Here is a 19,982-nt window from a genome sequence, read left to right as displayed (position 1 = left end):
TGGCCTGAATACAGATGTTCATACTAATATATGCTGCTGCTGTTGTTGTTGTTGATGTTGTTGATGATGTGTGTATGTTGATAATAGCTCTAGCTTGTTAAGGTCAACACATTTTTGTTTTGTCTGTTTGCGTGGGTGTAAGTGAGTGGGTGAGTGTTTATAATTATGTTGTTTGTGATCTGTGTTGCCACGGACACAGTTAGTCTTCAGTGTGTGTGTGTGTGTGTGTGTGTGTGTGTGTGTGTGTGTGTGTGTGTGTGTGTATGCCCACAGTATGTGTGCGCTTCCACCTCCTAACCCTCTTTCTTGTCCTGTGTGTATTGGCAGCCGGACCCCCAGGGACGAGACATTGCGATTCGGCCCTTCCTGGAGCACTGTGAGAACACACACATGACCATTTGGCTGGGGATCGTCTACGCCTACAAAGGCCTCCTGATGGTGAGCACACTCTCCCGGGGCCACCGAGCATGTCAACATGGCCTCCATCTGCTCCCTCTCTCTCTCCCTCTCTCCATTTACCTGTATCCCTACATCTCTCTCTCTCCATTTACCTGTATCCCTACATCTCTCTCTCCATTTACCTGTATCCCTACATCTCTCTCTCTCCATTTACCTGTATCCCTACATCTCTCTCTCTCCATTTACCTATATCCCTTCATCCCCCCTCTCTCTCTATTTACCTGTATCATTCATCTCTCTCTCTCCATTCACCTGTATCCCTTCATCTCTCTCTCTCCATTTACCTATATCTCTTCATCCCCCCTCTCTCTCCATTTACCTGTATCCCTTCATCTCTCTCTCTATCCATTTACCTGTATCCCTTCATCTCTCTCTCTCTTTACCTGTATCCCTTCATCTCTCTCTCTACCTATATCTCTTCATCCCCCTCTCTCTCCATTTGCCTGTATCCCTTCATCTCTCACTCTCTATCTATTTACCTGTATCTCTTCATCTCTCCATGTGATCTATATCTCTTCTACCCTCTCCATCTGTTTGTCCATTTACCTCTTCCTCTCTCCTTCTCTCTCTATCCATGTATCTCCCTCCATCCATTTATCTATCTATTTTCATATCTCTCTATCTGTCTCTCTGTCTATCTATCTGTCTGTCTAAAAAAATGTCACTGGCAACACACTCCATCTCTGCACTCTCTCTAACTACACAATGCAATCCACTCCACTCCACTCCAATCTTCTGATTTCTCAATGAGCAGGTAAAAAGACATTTGAGTGTGTGTATAATGTGCTGTATTCACTTTTCAATCCGCCATTCAGAAGCAGGCTCGTTGAATTTGCCGCTAGATTCATTACGCGGACGTACTCCACACTCTAACTGCTATCTACTTGTCGCCTTTGTAGTCGGGAAGTGTCATCCATATTGCAAATTAGGTGTGTAGCATTATTAGGTAGAACCTTCCAAATTAAAAGTCCCTTGCCCTCTGCCAAGGACACAGTGAAAAAGCCTTCCGCATTGAAAAGAATGAATGAGAAATATTTGAAAAAGCCTTTTCTCTTTCAGCAGGTTAATTACCCGCGGGCTAGACTGTTGATTTAGTCGGTGGCGCCAGAGCGCCCCTTGAATGATTAAAAAAAAAGGAAGACGAAAGTGGGGAGGGAGAAAGTGAAAGAGCGGCTCCTTTTTTTGACAAGCTCGGTGCCCTCTGCACAATTGAGTTGGCCCCTTTGTTTGCGGAGGTAAGGTGGGTGGTGGGTGAGTGGGGGGCTGGGTTCACTGTCAGGTCTTCGCCCCTGCGTGCGTGTGGGTGTGTGTGTGTGTGTGTGTAATGCTGTGGTGGAACTCACCGGGAAGAGATGTAGTCGCTCTGTGTCATCACCAGTGCCACCACATGCACACTGTTTATACGCACACACACACACACACACACACACACACACACACACACACACACACACACACACACACACACACACACACACACACACACACACACACACACACACACCCCCGTCTCTCTGTCTAACATACAGATTCACAGGCACTTATCTCTCCCTCAAACACATACGCACAAACAGAGAGAAAGAACACACACACGCACACACACATTGTTCCCCTCTACATACTGATTTGTTCCCATCCCCAACGCTCCCCTCTCCTCAAACTGAAGCTCTCGCTGCCTAAGAAGACACACACCTGACTCCACCCCCCACTCTCTGCTGCCATCTAACAGTTGAGCAAGACACAGGTGAAGTAACGCCTCAACTGAGACAACATGTCATGAGGAAATAATGGGCATTGCATCAGAGCAAAGAGGGATGAATAGAGAAAGAGAGAGAGAGAGAGAGAGAGAGAGAGAGAGAGAGAGAGGAGAAAAGAACAGAGGTGGAGCAGAGGCGGAGGTTATTGCGGTTCAGGAACAGCTTGGCCTTCCTATCTGAATGGAAGCAATAATTGTGAAAGCCATATAGTGTGCTATGCTATACTGTACTGACGACCTAAGAAAACTATGGAGAGATAAGACAGAAGAGAGAGAATGAGGAGAAAGAGGAAGAGGAAGTCGAGCAGGAGGAGGGAAGGCAGTTGACTAAGCCCCACAGACGTGGATTAAAACCACTGAGAGCTGGAGAAGAACCTGCAGAGTCTCGGCTCACGCACGGCTCACGTGTTTGGGAGCGTGCTGGTTCCTAAGCGGATCCAAAAAGGTGCGTTCAGTAGAACCATCCCCCTCTTCCGCTGCTGAGAACCGTGGTTCTTAGAAAAATTAACACAGTTTGGGTTACAGGGTGATTTATGCCCCGCATGGCTTCGGCTGCCTCGTGATGCACACACAAAAAAAGAATTACATTGTGACATTTTTTGTTCTGATCAGAAACGGAAGAAGTTTTGGTGTTTGTTATGTTGATAACCTCCATCTTGCCGCAGCAGATTTTCAAAGATGCTGCCAAGGACTCTCAGTTGTCCTCCCGGCCTGCTTGCATGCTGTCCATGTTTCATTAACCAGTAAATTGAAAGCAATAATTTCACTTTACATGCTTAAAATTTCACAAATTTAATATACATATGAAATGTATGGAGACATTTGTGTAATGGCGCTCTTGGTATGGGTCCACTGGACATGGGTGAGTGAGACCCATATTAAAATCAATATTTCATCAGTGGAGAATTATACACATACATGTATGTGAACTCAGCAGCCTCTGTCCATGCTGTTGTGAACCCTTCACTCAGCATGCATTGTGAAGTCACTTCAGATCTTGTTTTGTTGAATTCAGCGGGATTCTTTAAAACACTTACGTAACTCAGAGAGGTGTGTGTATTTGATAGTTTGATTGGGACGTTAACAAGCTTTCACTAGGATCACAGACTGCCTTTAAAGAAACATGACTAAAATAGCTTCTCTAACACCATCACCATCCTCTCAACACAGAAGTAGTCATGTGACCTTAGCATCTTATGTCACGTGCTAATCATGTGATTTCTTTATGTTTATGCTCTACAACTGTATAGTGTTGGGAAGGCTAGTTCTTTTTCTTTTGAATTGTCCGGTGATTATAATAAATGCTTTTAAAAAGTTCTGTCTAAGCCCCTTTGTGTTGTCCACTCTTCCCTGACCGCTCTGTAGCTGTTTGGCTGTTTCCTGGCCTGGGAGACGCGCAACGTGAGCATCCCGGCGCTCAACGACAGCAAGTACATCGGCATGAGCGTCTACAACGTGGGCATCATGTGCATCATCGGCGCCGCCGTCTCCTTCCTGACCCGCGACCAGCCCAACGTCCAGTTCTGCATCGTGGCCCTGGTCATCATCTTCTGCAGCACCATCACCCTCTGCCTGGTGTTCGTGCCCAAGGTGGGTGTGGGTGTTCATGGCCGGTGTGGGTGTGGGTGGGAGTGCGGGAGTCCGTGCCCAAGGTGGGTATGGGTGTTTGCACCCTCTGCCTGGTGTTTGTGCCCAAGGTGGGTATGGGTGTTTGCACCCTCTGCCTGGTGTTTGTGCCCAAGGTGGGTGTGGGTGTGTGGGTGTAGTAGGAGCTTGTGCCCCATGATGGGTGGCTGTAGGGTGTGTTTGAGTGTTTGTGCCCAAGGTGAGTGTGGGTGTTCACGCCCAATGTGGGTGTGGGTGGTAGTGCGGGAGTTCGTGCCCAAGGTGGGTATGGGTGTAGTAGGAGCTTGTGCCCATGATGGGTGGCTGTAGGGTGTGTTTGAGTGTTTGTGCCCAAGGTGAGTGTGGGTGTTCATGCCCAATGTGGGTGTGGGTGGTAGTGCGGGAGTTCGTGCCCAAGGTGGGTATGGGTGTTTGTGCCCAAGGTGGGTATTTGGGTGTAGGTGTGGATGGTAGTGCAGGAGTTTGTGCCAAAGGTGAGGTGTGGGTGTAGGTGTGGTTGTGGTTGTTAGTGCAGGAGTTCATGCCCAAGGTGGGTATGGGTGTTTGTGCCCAAGGTGGGTATTTGGGTGTAGGTGTGGATGGTAGTGCAGGAGTTTGTGCCAAAGGTGAGGTGTGGGTGTAGGTGTGGGTGTGGTTGTTAGTGCAGGAGTTCATGCCCAGGGTGGGTGTGGGTGTGGGTGGTAGTGCAGGAGTTGGTGTCTAAGGTGGGGTGTGGGCGTAGATGTGGGTGGTAGTGCAGGTGTTCATGCCTAAGGTGGGTGTGGGGGTAGGTGTGGGTGTGGGAGCTGGTGCCAGTCCATGTGCCTGCCAAGGGGGGTAATCGATGAGGGGTGGTAAAGTGGGCAATTATGCTGGATTACTAATCAATCTTTTATGGAGGGCACATAAATGTCGCTGCCCCATGGCGGAGGGTTAGACTCAGATGATGGATGCTTACTGCTTATTGAGGGTCCGTGAAATTATACTGGTTTCAGATCTATAAACTTCTCAGGTGTTTTACGGTTTTGAGTTTTTACTGCTTGTTTTCCTCTAAAGTGCTTCCGCTTCTCGTCTTGTCTCGTTTCGTGTCACGCCGTATAGTTCATCACCATGAGGACGAACCCGGACGCGGCCACGCAGAACCGGAGGTTGAACTTCACGCAGAACCAGAAGAAGGAGGACTCCAAGACCTCCACGTCGGTGACCAGCGTCAACCAGGCCAACACGTCGCGCCTCGACGGCCTCCAGACGGACAACCACCGCCTGCGCATGAGAATAACAGAGGTGAGCCCCGCGCTGAACAAGTACAGTACACTGCTTCTACTGTACACCCTTTTTCTAGTTTAAGTTCACCTGGCAAACCTCACAAAGTTATGCTTTGTATGTTTATGGTATTTGGTAGTACTGTATGAAAATTCATGATTTTCGTTGTTGATATTTCACATTGTTGCTGTATTTATTGGTACTGCCGTTATCGTTACTATTATCATTATACTTACTGTATGTTTGCTGTTTGACTGTTTGAAACTATTATTTTTCATTATGTAGTGTTTATATACTGTTGTTATGGAACTGGATGGAGGTGATCAGGCTCTAACCTCTCTGTGATCACTTTACACGAGACTTCACAAAATGTCTCTGATTTTCAAAAATCCTAAAACACTTATGATCCTATACTGTAAATACTCTCTTGCCAGAGTAAAAGGTGGACCAGCACACAAGCAGACAGTTACTGTAGATGTTGAAGTACAAATGAAGTACAGCACCCTATAGAGACATAACATGTACTCCACAGTGAGCTCGAGGTCGCCGCTTTAGTGGACGGCATGGAGTGAGAGTGTCTCGGTGAAAACAAGATGTGATGTCTTGTCTGACTTCTGACAAGGACAGTACAGCTGGATGTCAGTGTACATACTTACAACCATACATTTTTGATGACTGGCCTTGTGTAAAAAAAAAACCAACACAGTTTGTACTGCGGAATCACATAATGAATCAGCATCAGTGCTTACATCATACAATATACAGCAACTGTGGGTGTCAGAGATGTTTATTTAAATTGAGAACAAGAAACAAACATGTTTACCACTTTAACCATTTTAAAAACGAGTCTGAAAGTCACCGTTTTCTGTCATTTAGAGTTTCATTTTGCTGCCATTTGAACTCTTCAGCAGCAAGGCCGCACAGTTACATGTGTGACCTCCTTTTTAACATGTGCCGTTTGCATAACAAATTCATAAAGATGTGACACTTTGTGACAGCTACAGTGTCGGAGCAGCGATGCTGTCTAAAAGGTTGTGTTTGAGGATGACCTACACACACCTACACCTACACACACACACCCCTCAAGTCTCTTGCCATTCTCTTGTGTCGGCGACGCTAAATTATTTACACGGAGGTGCTTTTATTTTTGCGTCTCCAGCTTGACAAGGAGTTGGAGGAGGTGACCATGCAGTTGCAGGACACTCCTGAGAAGACCCCTTACATCAAGCAGAACCACTACCAGGACCTCAACAACATTCTCAGCATAAGCAACTTCACAGAGGGCAAAGGTGAGAGTCGTTATGAGTTCTTCTATTCAGGTTCTGTGCTGTTCCTGCGAGGATTTTCTAAAAGCACTTTTGGTCACTATTTACTTGGATGGTCTTTCCCATAGACTATCTACTAAAAGCTCCTGCTATTAAAAAACGGTTGACATTCTGTTAACAGCAATTTATGGTTAAGATCGGGGTTAGGGGTTTGGTGAAGGTGATGTTCAGTTCCTGTTCAACCATGATTTTAAAGACTGAACTTGAATTTCAACAAACCATCTGTGAAGTCTGTGTAGTCGATAAAGTGTTATCTTATTTGTTGTAGTAGAAAAGAAAATAAAAGAAAAGAAAAGAAAGGATGTAAACAGTAAAAAAAATAAATGACACTGAGGAGTTTTTATCTGATCCACTCTGCAGAAGGTGAGAAGGCCGTCCTTAAGAACCACCTGGAACAGAAGCCTCAGGCCCAGTGGGGCTCCATGGATCCTTCTAGAATAAGCAGAGGTCCACTGGAGGACATTAACTCGCCTGAGCAGTGAGTAGCCGTCATAGTCCCTCCCCCCTACTGTACGCTAGCCACTTTAGAAACACATGAAAAAGGAGTGAACGTAAACTAGTCGGTGTGTGTGATATTGCCACGTGTGTTGTTGAACTGAAGAAACGGATAAAGAGATTATTTTATGCCGTACACCGCAGGAATATTGATGTCATCAAGTGGGAGGGGAGGGTGAGTCAAAAAAAGAGAACCTTGTTTCATGCATCACTGCAATCGGCCCCAGTTTTGTTAATCCAAAATGAGAGCGAGAGAGAGAGCGCGCGCGCCAGAGAGAGAGAGAGAGAGACAGAGAGCGAGAGAGAGCGCGAAAGAGAGAGAGAGAGAGAGAGAGAGAGAGAGAGCTCTTACATAACCTGTGATGTACAACCACCGATGGAAGCAGCGAGGCCTGAAAATAGACAGTGGCACAACACTGCAGAAATTCTCAGAGCTTTTCCCTCCCTGCATAAATGTTTGATCACATGTACAGGGGATGACGGAGAAAGAGAGAGGAAGAGAGAGGGAGAGAGAGAGGAATGGAGGGAGAGAGAGAGAGAGAGAGAGGAACGTGAGAAAGTATGAGTAAAAAGGAGGGGAGCGTACAAGCAGAGAGTTAGATGTTGCCCAACAAATAAAGTTCAGTCTCCTATATAGACATGACGTGCTCTCAACAGCTAGAGTGGGTGGGAGGGGAGGAGGCTAAAGTCATGCGATGAAGATGTCTCCTCCAGTTGCCATGACGTGCTCTTGTACCGGGTAGGCTAGGTTCAAATGGCCTCGAGGCCTGTGGACGCACTTGAATTTCTGTATTGATACAAAATACTAGCATGGTATCCATGTTTCTTTTGATTCTAAGTAAAAAAGCAAGACCTACTTTTATTAGTACGCCAAAATACAACGGTACATTTAGGATGCGGATCATGATGCAGATGAACGACCAAATTTGTTTTGTTTTTTTACGTAACCCGCATTATCGTTATGTAATTGCCTTTTGTGCCACGTGTGCACACACAGCAGCCCGAGCACGAAAAAAAAAAAAAAACATCCCAGGAAGCTCCACACACACACCACCAGCAGCCCCAGTGCATTGTGGGTTAGTGGGGAAGAGGGCTGCACAACACATGCAGCCTCAGCATGGGGTGGATATACTCAGGGGCGATCGCTAGCGCGAGTCGACAACATTTTTATGTCTGCCGCAAGACAAATTAAAAGCAGGCCAAGAGAAAGAGAGAGTTCTAAAGACGCAAGCGAAAAACAGTAAAAGTGCCGATGCAAGAGTGGCAAATGTTTCTGTGTGCTTTCCTATGCTGTGTGTGTTCTGCTGGTACTACAGAGCGAGTGGAACAGTAACCCTTATTGGATCTGGCGGAGCATGTATAATGGAAGAAAACTGTGGCACGTATGACAAAAGCTGTAATATCACTGTTAGCCTTCAAGGAGAGGCGCGTAAAAACTTTTACAGGCGTACCAGCCGAGGACTTTACTGTCGGCCGATCAACCTGTCTCATGCTACGCGGTTATAGCCGTAACCGCCTCAAATCTACAGTGTGCCACGCTCTGGTTTATTTTCCATCCGTTTTACCAGTGCCTTCAAACTACAAATCTGGCATGTGCTCTCTCCCCTTCCTCCCTCTCTCTCTCCCTCTTTCTCTCTCTCTTTCTCTCTCTCTCTCTCTCTTTCTCTCTCTCTCTCTGTCTGTACAGTGTCCAGCGCCGGCTCTCTTTGCAGCTGCCCATCCTGCACCACGCCTACCTGCCCTCCATAGGGGGGGTGGACGCCAGCTGCAGCAGCCCCAACGCCAGCCCCGGATCCAGCCCGCGGCACAGACACATGCCCCCCTCCTACCGGGTCATGGTGTCGGGCCTGTGAGGAACACCCTCTGACCCCCCGCCCCCCCCCCCCCTCCACCCAACCCCACCCGCCTCTAGTCCAACCCAACACCTTCCTCTCTGCCCTGCCCTGCTCCCTCCGCCCCCACCCACAGCCCCTCTCTTCTACTACACCCCCCATCCCCCTTTTGTAACATGAGGAACTGGAAGAAATACGAAAACGAAGGAATGGACTGAATTGATCAGCGATCGAAAGGACGAGGAGGGGGCGTCCATACCACACGCGCCCGAGGTCCGACACATCCAACTCCCTTCGTCCAGCCACTAGCATCAGAGAACGGACTGATCGCTACGGGCTGAGAGTTGCTGGTGGGTGGGGTGGTGGTGTGGGTGTGGGAGGGGGGGGCAGTCCCAGTGGTGGTCGCCACGGAGATGCTCACGTGTCTCATGGTCTACTGCGGAGATCACTCGCGTTTTCCTTTGAATCCCCCCCCCCACACACACACACCCACCCCTCTCCGTGATCCTCCCCATCGCCCCCCTGGACTGCAGTGAGGAGCGGCAGAGGACACCACTGACCTGTAGCCTTATCTGCTTCAAAAGGGTTTCCGTTTTTGAGTTTTTTTGTTTGATCATTTTTCATTTCTTTTTATATGAAGTATGTCTTGGGTTTCCTCACTTAAAAAAAAAAAAAAAAAAAGAAAAAACTTGAGCAGGTTGTGAACTTGTCTGATGTTTTAGTAGTGCACTGATGTTGTCCATCGTAAGAGATGTGACCAGAGATTTCATCGCAGGCCATAGAGCCAACAGACATGTAAATACCATGCATTTTACACCAGATTTCAGTAAGCTTCGAATAGGAATGCCACATTTAGCTGACCAGGAAATCAGACAATTAGGAGACATGTCTTTACAACTTTATGATATTGGAAGCCAGAAAAGTCCAAACTGATTTGAATGAGGCTAAACATTTTAGCGAAACGTTATATATCTGCCTCATGGGAACAGAAGACTGGTAAATGAAGTTTGTTTTTGTAAATCCGATACATCATCCGAAACTGGGGCCAATTCGTTCAACATGGAGTGAGCTAGTACTGTACACACTTCATTTTTTCCACGTTTGCTAAATTTGCACCATCATTTCTGTTTTGTTTTTTTGTTGTTGCTTGTTTGTTTAATTGTTTTTTTCTGGTTTTTTTTGTTTTGTTTTTACCTTTAAAGTGATCTGTGACTTTCCATAGACCAATTATGGTTCACACACCATCACGTGCTGTGCATATGACTCAAGACTGGGTGGGGGGGATGGCTATAAAAAAAAAAAAAACAAGAAGAAAAACCAGAGACCTCACCGTACAGTTGGAGGGGGGAGTCTGGTGGAAGAAAAAGACCTTTATGTATCTTTGTGTATGTGCACACCGACACTCTCACAGGCACAGAGGGAATCTTTTTCTTTTCCTCTCGTGTCTCCCGGGAACGTTCGGGGGAATCTCGCTGATTCGGTCCGTGGGCCAGTCTTCCATTGCAGCTTGGGAGTCCGTTCTCCAACTCGGGGCGGGGGGGACGACCGAAATCCTTTATGGGCACAGGAAGGCAAGAAGATAGACGGACGGCAGCAGAGTTGTGGACAGACAGAGTCTGACTGAGTAGTGTTGGTCACTATTTATCTGAAGAAAAGAAAAAGTGTGTATCCATGCAAGGTTGGTAGTTGGAACAACGCGAAGTAAAATGCAAGGGTTTTATCATGTGCCTGCAGCAAGGAAAGGGTGAATGTATGAAGGCTGGATGCCGCTGGTGTGCAACTAGACTGCAGTTTGGAGTGTAATAACAGTTGTGTTTCAGTAAGGGGGAAAAAAAACACAATGATGGAAGATGGACTGGCCAGTGGGAATTCATATCCAGCTGTCAAGCCAGTCGTTCGGTCCTCAGACGCTCATGATGGTTGTTTTTATTTTTATTTTTTTCCCATTTCTGTTATCATCTTTTATACTGTTATTTTTTGTTTGTTTTATTTACAATCAGGAAAAGTGAACACCTGTCAAACCCTTCTAGATGTGACTCGAGCCAAATATATATATATGGGCTGGGCGGGGGAGGAGGGGGGGGGGGTACTTTGATTGAGATCCCATGGTTGTCAGCCTACCCTCCCGCTCACAACAGACTGATTCACAGTCCAGAAGAAAAGCACAGAGTGGTGTTTTTAAAATAAATCATCCGGCGCTAAGCAACAGTGAACATACCTCATAGTTGCTATAGAGATGCAAGTCAGTGCTGTGAAATTTTGCCCAAAGTCTTGCATAAATAGGGTGTAGAAGAAACACACACACATACACACTCATAGCAGTTGTCTGACAATTCTTTTGTAAATCTGTGACAAGACAACAAACAAGAAATGTATTCCGAAATACCAACCTTTTTTTGGATAAGCTATGTATTATCAATATCTACGAAGATTTGTTCAGCAAAATATCTCACCATTGGTGTCTTGGTTTTAGTTTATGTTTGTTGAGCGCTGTGCCTGTTGTTGAATATTGGTCCCCTACAGGAAATGTTAAACGTCACTTCAGCCGGGTTAAGGAACATGACACAGATAATCTCAAGAGCGGAACAAGACAAGACAGATAACACAAAAACGCTTCCCGGATGTTCTCTTCTTGGGCCTGGGAAAGCCTGGTTTGTCTGAGCACTTTCTACAAACTGTCAGGCTGCTCTAATGTTTGTGAAGCCAAGGCCTCTCGACCTTTACCAGTCAGATGGCAGCAGCCACTAAACAGAACAAAGCAAAACAAAACAAACAAAAACAAAAAGACACTGGGATTTGTTGTTCCTTCAGAGACACACATTTTTTTATATATATATATTACATTACATGTGATTGTGTACTACATCTTGCTGATGCCCTGATGGTGTCTGTATATGGAAATATTTGGTATTCGGCTTCCTGAAGATGGCATGAAATAAAATGTTAAAGTCACATAGAGTTAGTTCCGTTTGTGCGACTGTCGTGACCAAAAATTTCACTTAAATTTCCGAGTCCCTCCCACATCACACACACACACACACACACACACACCGAATCACTCCAGAACTCTAAAATCATCATGGGTCCACTAGACACCAACACCAGTGGACATCATGCAGTCTGTTTTCAGAGCCAAGTGTCACAGTAAATGAACTCCTATCATACAGTGAGTGGTCGTACGCCGTTGTGTTGTATGTAGACCGAGTTTCTTCATAAGACGAGAGTACAAAGAGCACAACATGAACAGGACCTATCTATGACCACCATCAAACATGGAGTCTAAGCAGCGACCATCTGTTGTTGACGACAGAAAAAGCCAAACGTTGGCATTGTTCATTTGCTTATAGGGTTTATGTTCTATGTACGTTATTGTCTATAATGCACTGTAAGTAGGTCAGTTAAAAGGTGGTGGCAAAAGGGCTTACATACTTCAGTGAAATGATTATTTGGTGGATGAAACCTGGGGCCATTCATTTATTTTCATCTTTGATTTGAATCAAAAAAAGATCATATTTCTTCATAATAAGATGTATTGACATGATGAAAAACAATACTGTGCAAAAGTCTTAGGAGGTGCATGGACATTCTGCATTGCAATCTATACCCCAAAAAGAAAAAATATGCTGAAATATGGGCTTTTTCCAAACATGTAGACATGTAGTGGCTAATAAACGAGTGCATTTTGAAATAAATTTAGCCGTGGTAGTCAACCAGTTAGAAATCATTGAAAAATATCAGTTTCATTAATGCAATAAAGTTTTTTTTTTTTTTTTTAAATTGACATACTCTGCTTTAGCTTAGAAGAATCCAAATATCCAGACTTTTTATACATGTATACATACATATATTTATACATGAGAGGAAAGGGGAGAATATACTTAAGACTTTTGCACAGCACTGTTGTCAAATATACAAAAAACAGCCAATACTACATCTATAGTTATAATACATATATATTTCCATAGTATATGTCACTTCCATATATGGTATTCTATGCATAGATTGTTGAATTTATTTTAAATGTATTTTCTTAATAAATTCTAACAGTGCAGAACATAGCATTTATGAAAGTGGCAATAAAATTGTTCTCAGATATAGCCTACATTGAGAGAATAAGAGATGCTAAACAGATGAACAAAAATGGCTGAAATACAAAAGCATATATTTTAATAGCAAATATATGAATTATTTCAAATGCATCTTCACTGGAAGGAAAGACTGTCGAATTCAGCGCCTCCGCACTGCTTGTTGCAACAATTTCTTGTACCTTACAGTGTGTGTACATTGTGTTTATGTACTGTAATGTATAGATTATGTTAAATGACAAGCCGTGTACATTGAACCTCTGCACAGGAACCACAAGGACATGTTCAAAAACCATTGATTGTTCCGAGGGGTTAGGTCACATATCTCAATGTGCAGGACTTGCCTTTGCCTTGTGTTGTTGACATTTAGACAAAAAAAAGAAAGAAAAAAAAAACTCAGCACAATGTTTGTTGTGTAACACCGACCACATCCTCTGTTCTAGAATGATCAGCAGGATATTCCAAGAATGGAAACTAGACCAGTGACAAGCCTATCGCTGACTCATTAACTCTGAGTACGTACGTAGTAACTCTCCTATTAGAAGAGTCCTATGGGGTTATTCTCCCTGCAAAGGAAAGGCATTGGTCTCCTCTATTAGGCAGTTTACCACTTACTTAGAGTTTACTGATCCAGGTTTATCACAAATCCATGTTCTTGGAACATGCCCTTAGGTGTTTTTGCGTATTTGGCTATTGAGATTCGGGTCAGGTCATGTGTTGCTAGGTGCCCTGTGATCCACAGATGACAGGACATTTATATAACAATACAATAGGATTATCCACACAAAGCTGTTTACTGTTTACTTGCGCATTTGTTTAGGGACGATCTCAAATTTCAGTTTGATTTTTCAATTATTACTTGATGACAAGTGAACTAAATGTGAGCTTACCCTATTGTCACAAACCTTTTTTTTTTTACTTCCATTTGTTTTGAAACTGATAACAGCAAGTTATGCTGTATTATTGGTGTTATATTTGACAAAGAAAAAAGTAGACAGTGGTGGTACACTATTATAGAGGTCTTCATGACATAACTTTTTTTTTAAGAGTCTTACAGGCAATAAAGGCTACAACAAGGCCCATCCTTTTGTGAAACACCTCTTAACATGTTTGTTGTTCCTCTATAAAGGTATTTATTTATTTGGTCTATGTCATGTTGGGACATTGCTCATGGGGCTCTAAGAATCAATAATACTGTACGACATTTTTGAACAAAGGTTGGGTCAGGATGTAAAACTGTTTATAGGATATTGGCCTGTTCTCCAAGGGACAGTTGTATGACGATACACAGGCCACCTCAGAATATGAGAAAGACTAACTTATCTCGCTGTACATATTGTATACAAGACATTTTTTCTGTAGAGGTATTATTATATGACTAGTGCGTGTGTGTATGTGTATGAGGGTGTGTGTGTGTGTGTGTGTGTGTGAGTATGTATGGGGTGGGAAAGTGTTGTAAAAAATGAAAAGATCAAAAAAAAAAAGAAAATCAAAAACCTGAATGTTGGAGGTGAGTGTGGTTGTTCGCCACTCAATGACCATGTACCGTCTCCACGTTTACATAGCGCTAATAGACTGCTGTTCTGTGTTCAGTGCTGGGCTATATCTCTCTCTTTTTTTATTTTCAGACACACACATACACACACCTTAACATTCGTGCCCATCAAGAACAAGGAGATTCACCATTGTTTTTTTGTTTTTTTTACATTTTGTTCAGTTTACATTTGTTTGCTTTCTTTTTGTCTTTTCTAAAAAAAAACTAAAAAAAACATGCTATTAGACGTACAACACCTCTGTGGTTCACTGATGTTCTGCTCTGTGTGACGGCACACGAGGTTTTTTTGTTTTGTTTTGTTTTCAAAAATAAAAGTGGATGTGATCATTTCATATTCATGTACCCCGTAAAACTGCATGGAACCATTACATTTTTAATAAATTATTGCAAAAACTGGTTTATTAATAAAAAGACAAAAAATGACTTCCTCTGTCTATCATTGACTGTTCACACTGGAACATAAGGCACAGCGACTATGAAACCTACTTTTCTGGATAAAGGAGAATATAGTCATTCTGCATGGACTTAATATACTGTCTACACTTGCACTCAAGACACACACACACACACTCTTTACATTGAGGCCAATGAATAATGAACATGGACATGGCCTGCTTGGCAAAGAGCGTGAAGGGACAAGATGAGTGAGAGTATGTGTGTGTGTGTGTGTGTGTGTGTGTGTGTGTGTGTGTGTGTGTGTGTGTGTGTGTGTCTGTCTGTCTGTCTTGAGGCACAACTTGTTGTATTTATCCAATGCTAAAATATTCAGCATGCCAGTACAGCACATGGGGTGGGTCTGAGGCCGGAATACGCTCCCAGACACCGGCCATCTCTGCTGGGACACAATGCCGCCGATGCTGCTGACGCCGCCGCCACAACGCTAAGCCCCCCGTCCACTAATGCCCAGCCAACAAGCCTTTAATTCCTCCTCATTGTGGGATCACTTTGGGGGATGGAGGTAGCGGCCAGACAACAGGAGTACAGTAGAGATCACAGCAGCAAGAAAACCCTCAAAAGTGCACTTTTCACCCAAATCTGTTCTCCAGATTTGTGGAGGTTCAATGCTTTAGTTGCCACAGTAATCCACTTAAAGCAGACTTTTGGCTTTACAGAATAACACTCAGGTGGGCTGAACTGTCTAAAAAGACTGGTCATCCGACCCTGATAACTCCATCGAGTGCAGATTCTATTGAGTAGTCTACCACAGCCTATACTTGCAGGTAACTAAGTCCGTTTGTATAGGGCACTTCACAAACACACGGTTGATTTAAAAAGTTGAGGAGAAAGAGAAATAAAAAGAAAAGATGAGCTCAGATTGAGAGAGGGGGGGGGGAGCAATCATGAAAGGACTGAGAAGGGGGATCTAGAGTCTGGAGGTTAAATGTTGGAGAGGTGTAGGCCTACACTATAACCAGCTTGGCAGTAAAGAATACTTTTTTTCTATTTTTAATCCCGCTTTGTAGCCCGTCCCAGTAATATCCCACTCTCAGCAACAACCCGCCCAGGTAATATTCTGTCCTCAGCAACACTGTCACATTCCCCTTTATTTCATTTTCACGATTCTCACCATAAAAGCGTCATGCTATCCGCCTTCATGCTATCGCAATCGCCGTTAGCAGCCAGGTCACACGCCGGCCAAGGTAATGCAACCACTCCAGAGCCTTTTAACCCTGTGTGATAGGGAAATGGGATATGCTAAGAAGGTGAATAAATGAATAGATCGAGTGACGAGGACGTCTTCATCACTTTCAGGCTTAAATCACGGGGCTACCGGGATGGGAGTATCGGGGGAAGCTCTGCCGTTTCATATGTAAAATGTCACCATGTGCGCCTCGTATGATCAAGAGTTATGACCAATACCTACCACATGCCATGAATGATGGATGAAGCAACCGCATTCACATTGGATAAGAATAGATTTGCAAGGCTTTATATGCATTCAGAATTCTGACAGTAAAAATGTTCATGTCATTTGGTCTATATGAATGGGAGTGCATGCACGTCTCTCTCTCTGTGTGTGTGTGTGTGTGTGTGTGTGTGTGTGTGTGTGTGTGTGAGAGTGTGTGTGTGTGTGTGTATAAAGTCAACACTGTGCAACTATATTGCCCATACAGCAAACATTGGCAAGTTTTGCCCTCAAAGACTACGACTTCAAAGCCAAAGCAGCACTTAAAAGGGACATTCGACTCTCTTTGTGCACAGTAAGGCCATTGGGGACAATGGCTATCGCATGCAAGGCCATGTAGCCTATACCACCATTTCCATACAATTTCAACACACCTAGTGCTCACTGGTGTGGGATACTGCGCTTTACTGATCAGAGCACAAAGCAGTGTAATTGAGTTCACAGGCATACGACCTTCACATCCAATGAAACAGAGAGAGACAGACAGAGAGAGAGAGAGAGAGAGAGAGAGAGAGAGAGAGAGAGAGAGAGAGAGAGAGAGAGAGAGAGAAGAGGATACAGAGAGTGACACAAAGGGTGCTCTGAGAAAGGGTGAGAGAAAGAAAGAGTGAAATGGGGTGAACGGGAGAGAGAGAGAGGGAGAGAGAGGGGGAAGGAGGGGAGAGAGAAAGAGGGGAAGAGAGAGAGAGAGAGAGAGAGAGCTGGCCCCTAATGCACTGTATTCAGCTGCTGAACGACTCCATGCAGGGCTCTGACTAACAGCCTCTCATTCATCACCGCAGCGGGGCCTGGCCGACAGCTCATGCCTCAGCCGCTCAAACCTGCAACTAACGCACAATTCCGTTTCCGGAATGTTCCTCTGCAGTCACCGCGCTGACACCCGGCCATTCGCTCTCCTCACCTCGTCCTCCTTCTGCGTCATAGGCCCGCCAGCTCCCCAGACATAATTAACACACACACACACACACACACACACACACACACACACACACACACACACACACACACACACACACACACACACACACACACACACACACACACACACACACACACACACACACACACACACACACACACACACACACATTTCCCCATTCACACACACATTCACACCCACAGACAGACAGAGCCATTCCCCGTACACGCAACGCACACACACACACACACTTCCTCTTTCAAGCACACCTGCTCCATCTGTTCCAGAACTCAAGAGATGCAGACGAAATAGAAAATGCCATTTATTATTACAACGTTAAAACAACACTCCTAACAAGAGCTTTATATACAAAGAAAAAAACATTCTCCATTTACAGAAAGTACTCTGGTGTTTGTACTGTATGCTTGAAGCTTGTTGGGATTATAAAGCTGTTTGGAAACAGGCGACGGAAAAGGCTTGGGGGGGAAACGTCTGAAGTGGATTGTAATGTAATGGCATTCAGAGCTCCTAGGCAGTCAGCTCGCGGCCCTGCTCGATGCGTGTGTTGTGCGCTCGCTGGCCTCCATCTCTGGTGTAGATGAGGATGCCAGGTTTATGGCAAACGTCTTTTTTGGTGTTTTTTGGTGTTTTTTGGTGTTTTTTGGTGTCGTCGGTGTCGTCGGCATCGTCCCCCCCCCCCCCCCCCCCCCAATCGTCCAAACTGGATTTCCAGAAAAAGATTTTGCGTGGAAAGGCCATTACATGTTTTGTTGAGCCGCGTGCATGCACACACAGATGCACACAGAGACGCACATACTGTACACACACACACACACACACACACACACACACACCCGCACTCTCTCTCTCTCTCTCGCTAATCTACACAGTCCAGTGTGTGCAGCACTTGCAGTTCTGTCATCTGAGTGTCATGTCCCAAACAGCAGTGTGTCTTAACGTGGGTGGTGGCGGCGGTGGTGGGGGGTGTAATGCTACACTGGTGACTGGGAGCAGACAGAAGGCGTCAGGCTGCGTTAGCGGTTAGCGCAATCGCATTGAGGTGCATTGGAGGGGAGGGTGCTGGAAGCTAACTGCTGAGCCCTGGCTGTGTGACATCTGGGGAGGGGAGGGATAAGAGTGTGTGTGTGTGTGTGTGTGGGGGGGGGGGGGGGGGGGGGATGCCAGGACTGGAACGTGCTGGTTCAGCAGGAGTAGCAGCAGTGTGGATTGTGAGTGTGTGTGTGAGTGAGTGTGAGAGAGAGAGAGAGAGAGAGAGAGAGAGAGAGAGATGAGAGAAGAGAGAGAGAGAGAGAGAGAGAGAGAGAGAGAGAGAGAGAGAGAGAGAGAGAGAGAGAGAGATGGATATGCGGAAAGACAAGAAACAGGTTTGTGTGTGTCTCGGAGAGAAAGGGAGACTATTTGTGGGGATCGTGTGTGTGTGTGGGGGGGGGACAAAAACAGATTTGTGTGTGTGTGTGTGTGTGTGTGTGTGCATGTGTGTGACTGGGACTGAAAAAGACAGAAAGAAGGATCGAGAAAGTGCAGCCAGAGAGAAGATGAAAGTGAAATAATGTGTGTGAGGAAGAGATATAGAGACTAGACTAGAGAGATATAGTGTGTGTGTATGTGTGTGTGTGTGTGTGTGTGTGTAAATTTAAGTGTGTTATCTCAGTCACCGCCTGTAGCCTGCTGCTCCAGAGCCCGTCGGTTAACATTGAAGATTTTGACAGCGTGGTCGTCTCCAGCGCTGGCCAGCTGTACCCAGGCGGCCTCCTCTTCCTCCTCCCGGTCCTCCTCCTCCTCCTCTTCCTCCTCCTCCTCCTCCTCCTCCTCCTCCTCCTGCCCCTGCCCCGCCCGGCCGGCCCGCGGCCTCCAGTGCAGCCGCTTCACTGGCAGCGTGTGACTCTGGCTGCGAAGGAGACGCGGTCAAGGAAAAAAAATACAAAAAACAAAACAGGTGTGGGACACACACACACACACACACACACACACACACACACACACACACACTCACGGACTCACACACGGACTCACACACGGACTCACACACGGACTCACACACGGACTCAAGCAGCTGAAGTCCTGATGTTTCTTATTATGTCTGTATGTGTAATAATGTGTTCTTCCACATTGCCCCTTAATAAGGGTCTAAATCAGCGCTGTCTAAGCAAGCTGTGATGACCAACGCCATCTCTCAGCAACCTGGAAGGCTACTTAACGCCGGACTATTTGCTCCTTTAGTTAGAGCAGGCCGTGCAGCTTTATGTGAAGGCATGCCATCGTTCCCACCATGCCATGATAAGTAAATAATGCTAAGCTAAATCACAATGACACTCCTACTCCAGCACATTGAACTGCCTTGGCATGAAATGTGCTATTTGAATAAAAATAAATTAATAAAAATAACTCTAAATTCCCCTGTGGCATCAAAATGACCATCTACACACACACATTCAGTCCTTATGTATCTCTTTCTCCGATGGATAATCAACATTCACTCCAAAGGCTGCTCTTAGAGGATGCCTTAACTCCAAAGTCATATCTTATGAGACACCTCTCGATCACAGCAGCGAGGCAATGGAGCAGATGCCATCTGTTTGGAATGGACCCAGTCATTCATTCACGCACACACACACACACACACACACACTTCCTGTCCTCCAGTATCTCTTGCACGCATACACATGCTGTGAGAGTGCCTCAGACGTTCTGCGGACTTACATTTTTCCAGCACTCAGTAGCGATCTCTCTCTCCTTGGTCTGTCTGCCACTCTCACAGAGA

At 45.4% G+C, this 19,982-nt stretch overlaps 2 protein-coding genes across 3 annotated transcripts in view; one reads left to right on the top strand and one right to left on the bottom strand.

The window, feature by feature from the left end:
• The window catches only part of gabbr2 (gamma-aminobutyric acid (GABA) B receptor, 2), a 215,297-nt gene extending 206,541 nt beyond the window's left edge, over positions 1 to 8,756 (top strand). The window contains exons 14-19 of the mRNA XM_062529769.1: positions 328 to 438; positions 3,581 to 3,805; positions 4,922 to 5,104; positions 6,243 to 6,372; positions 6,769 to 6,886; positions 8,591 to 8,756. Of these exons, the coding sequence (XP_062385753.1) occupies positions 328 to 438; positions 3,581 to 3,805; positions 4,922 to 5,104; positions 6,243 to 6,372; positions 6,769 to 6,886; positions 8,591 to 8,756 (933 nt within the window). The remainder of the gene's footprint in view (positions 1 to 327; positions 439 to 3,580; positions 3,806 to 4,921; positions 5,105 to 6,242; positions 6,373 to 6,768; positions 6,887 to 8,590) is intronic.
• Positions 8,757 to 18,502: 9,746 nt separating this feature from the next.
• Positions 18,503 to 19,982, bottom strand: part of elp2 (elongator acetyltransferase complex subunit 2) — a 36,974-nt gene continuing 35,494 nt past the window's right edge. For both annotated transcript variants that reach the window (XM_062529757.1, XM_062529756.1), the window contains exon 22: positions 18,503 to 19,109. In XM_062529757.1, coding sequence (XP_062385741.1) covers positions 18,869 to 19,109 — 241 coding nt within the window. In that variant the 3' untranslated portion in view covers positions 18,503 to 18,868. The remainder of the gene's footprint in view (positions 19,110 to 19,982) is intronic.

This window comes from Sardina pilchardus, chromosome 24 (assembly GCF_963854185.1).
Source record: "Sardina pilchardus chromosome 24, fSarPil1.1, whole genome shotgun sequence".
In the NCBI taxonomy this organism is placed as follows: domain Eukaryota; kingdom Metazoa; phylum Chordata; class Actinopteri; order Clupeiformes; family Clupeidae; genus Sardina; species Sardina pilchardus.
Note: the sequence above shows the minus strand (reverse complement) of the source record. Positions and strands in the feature narration are given on the sequence as shown.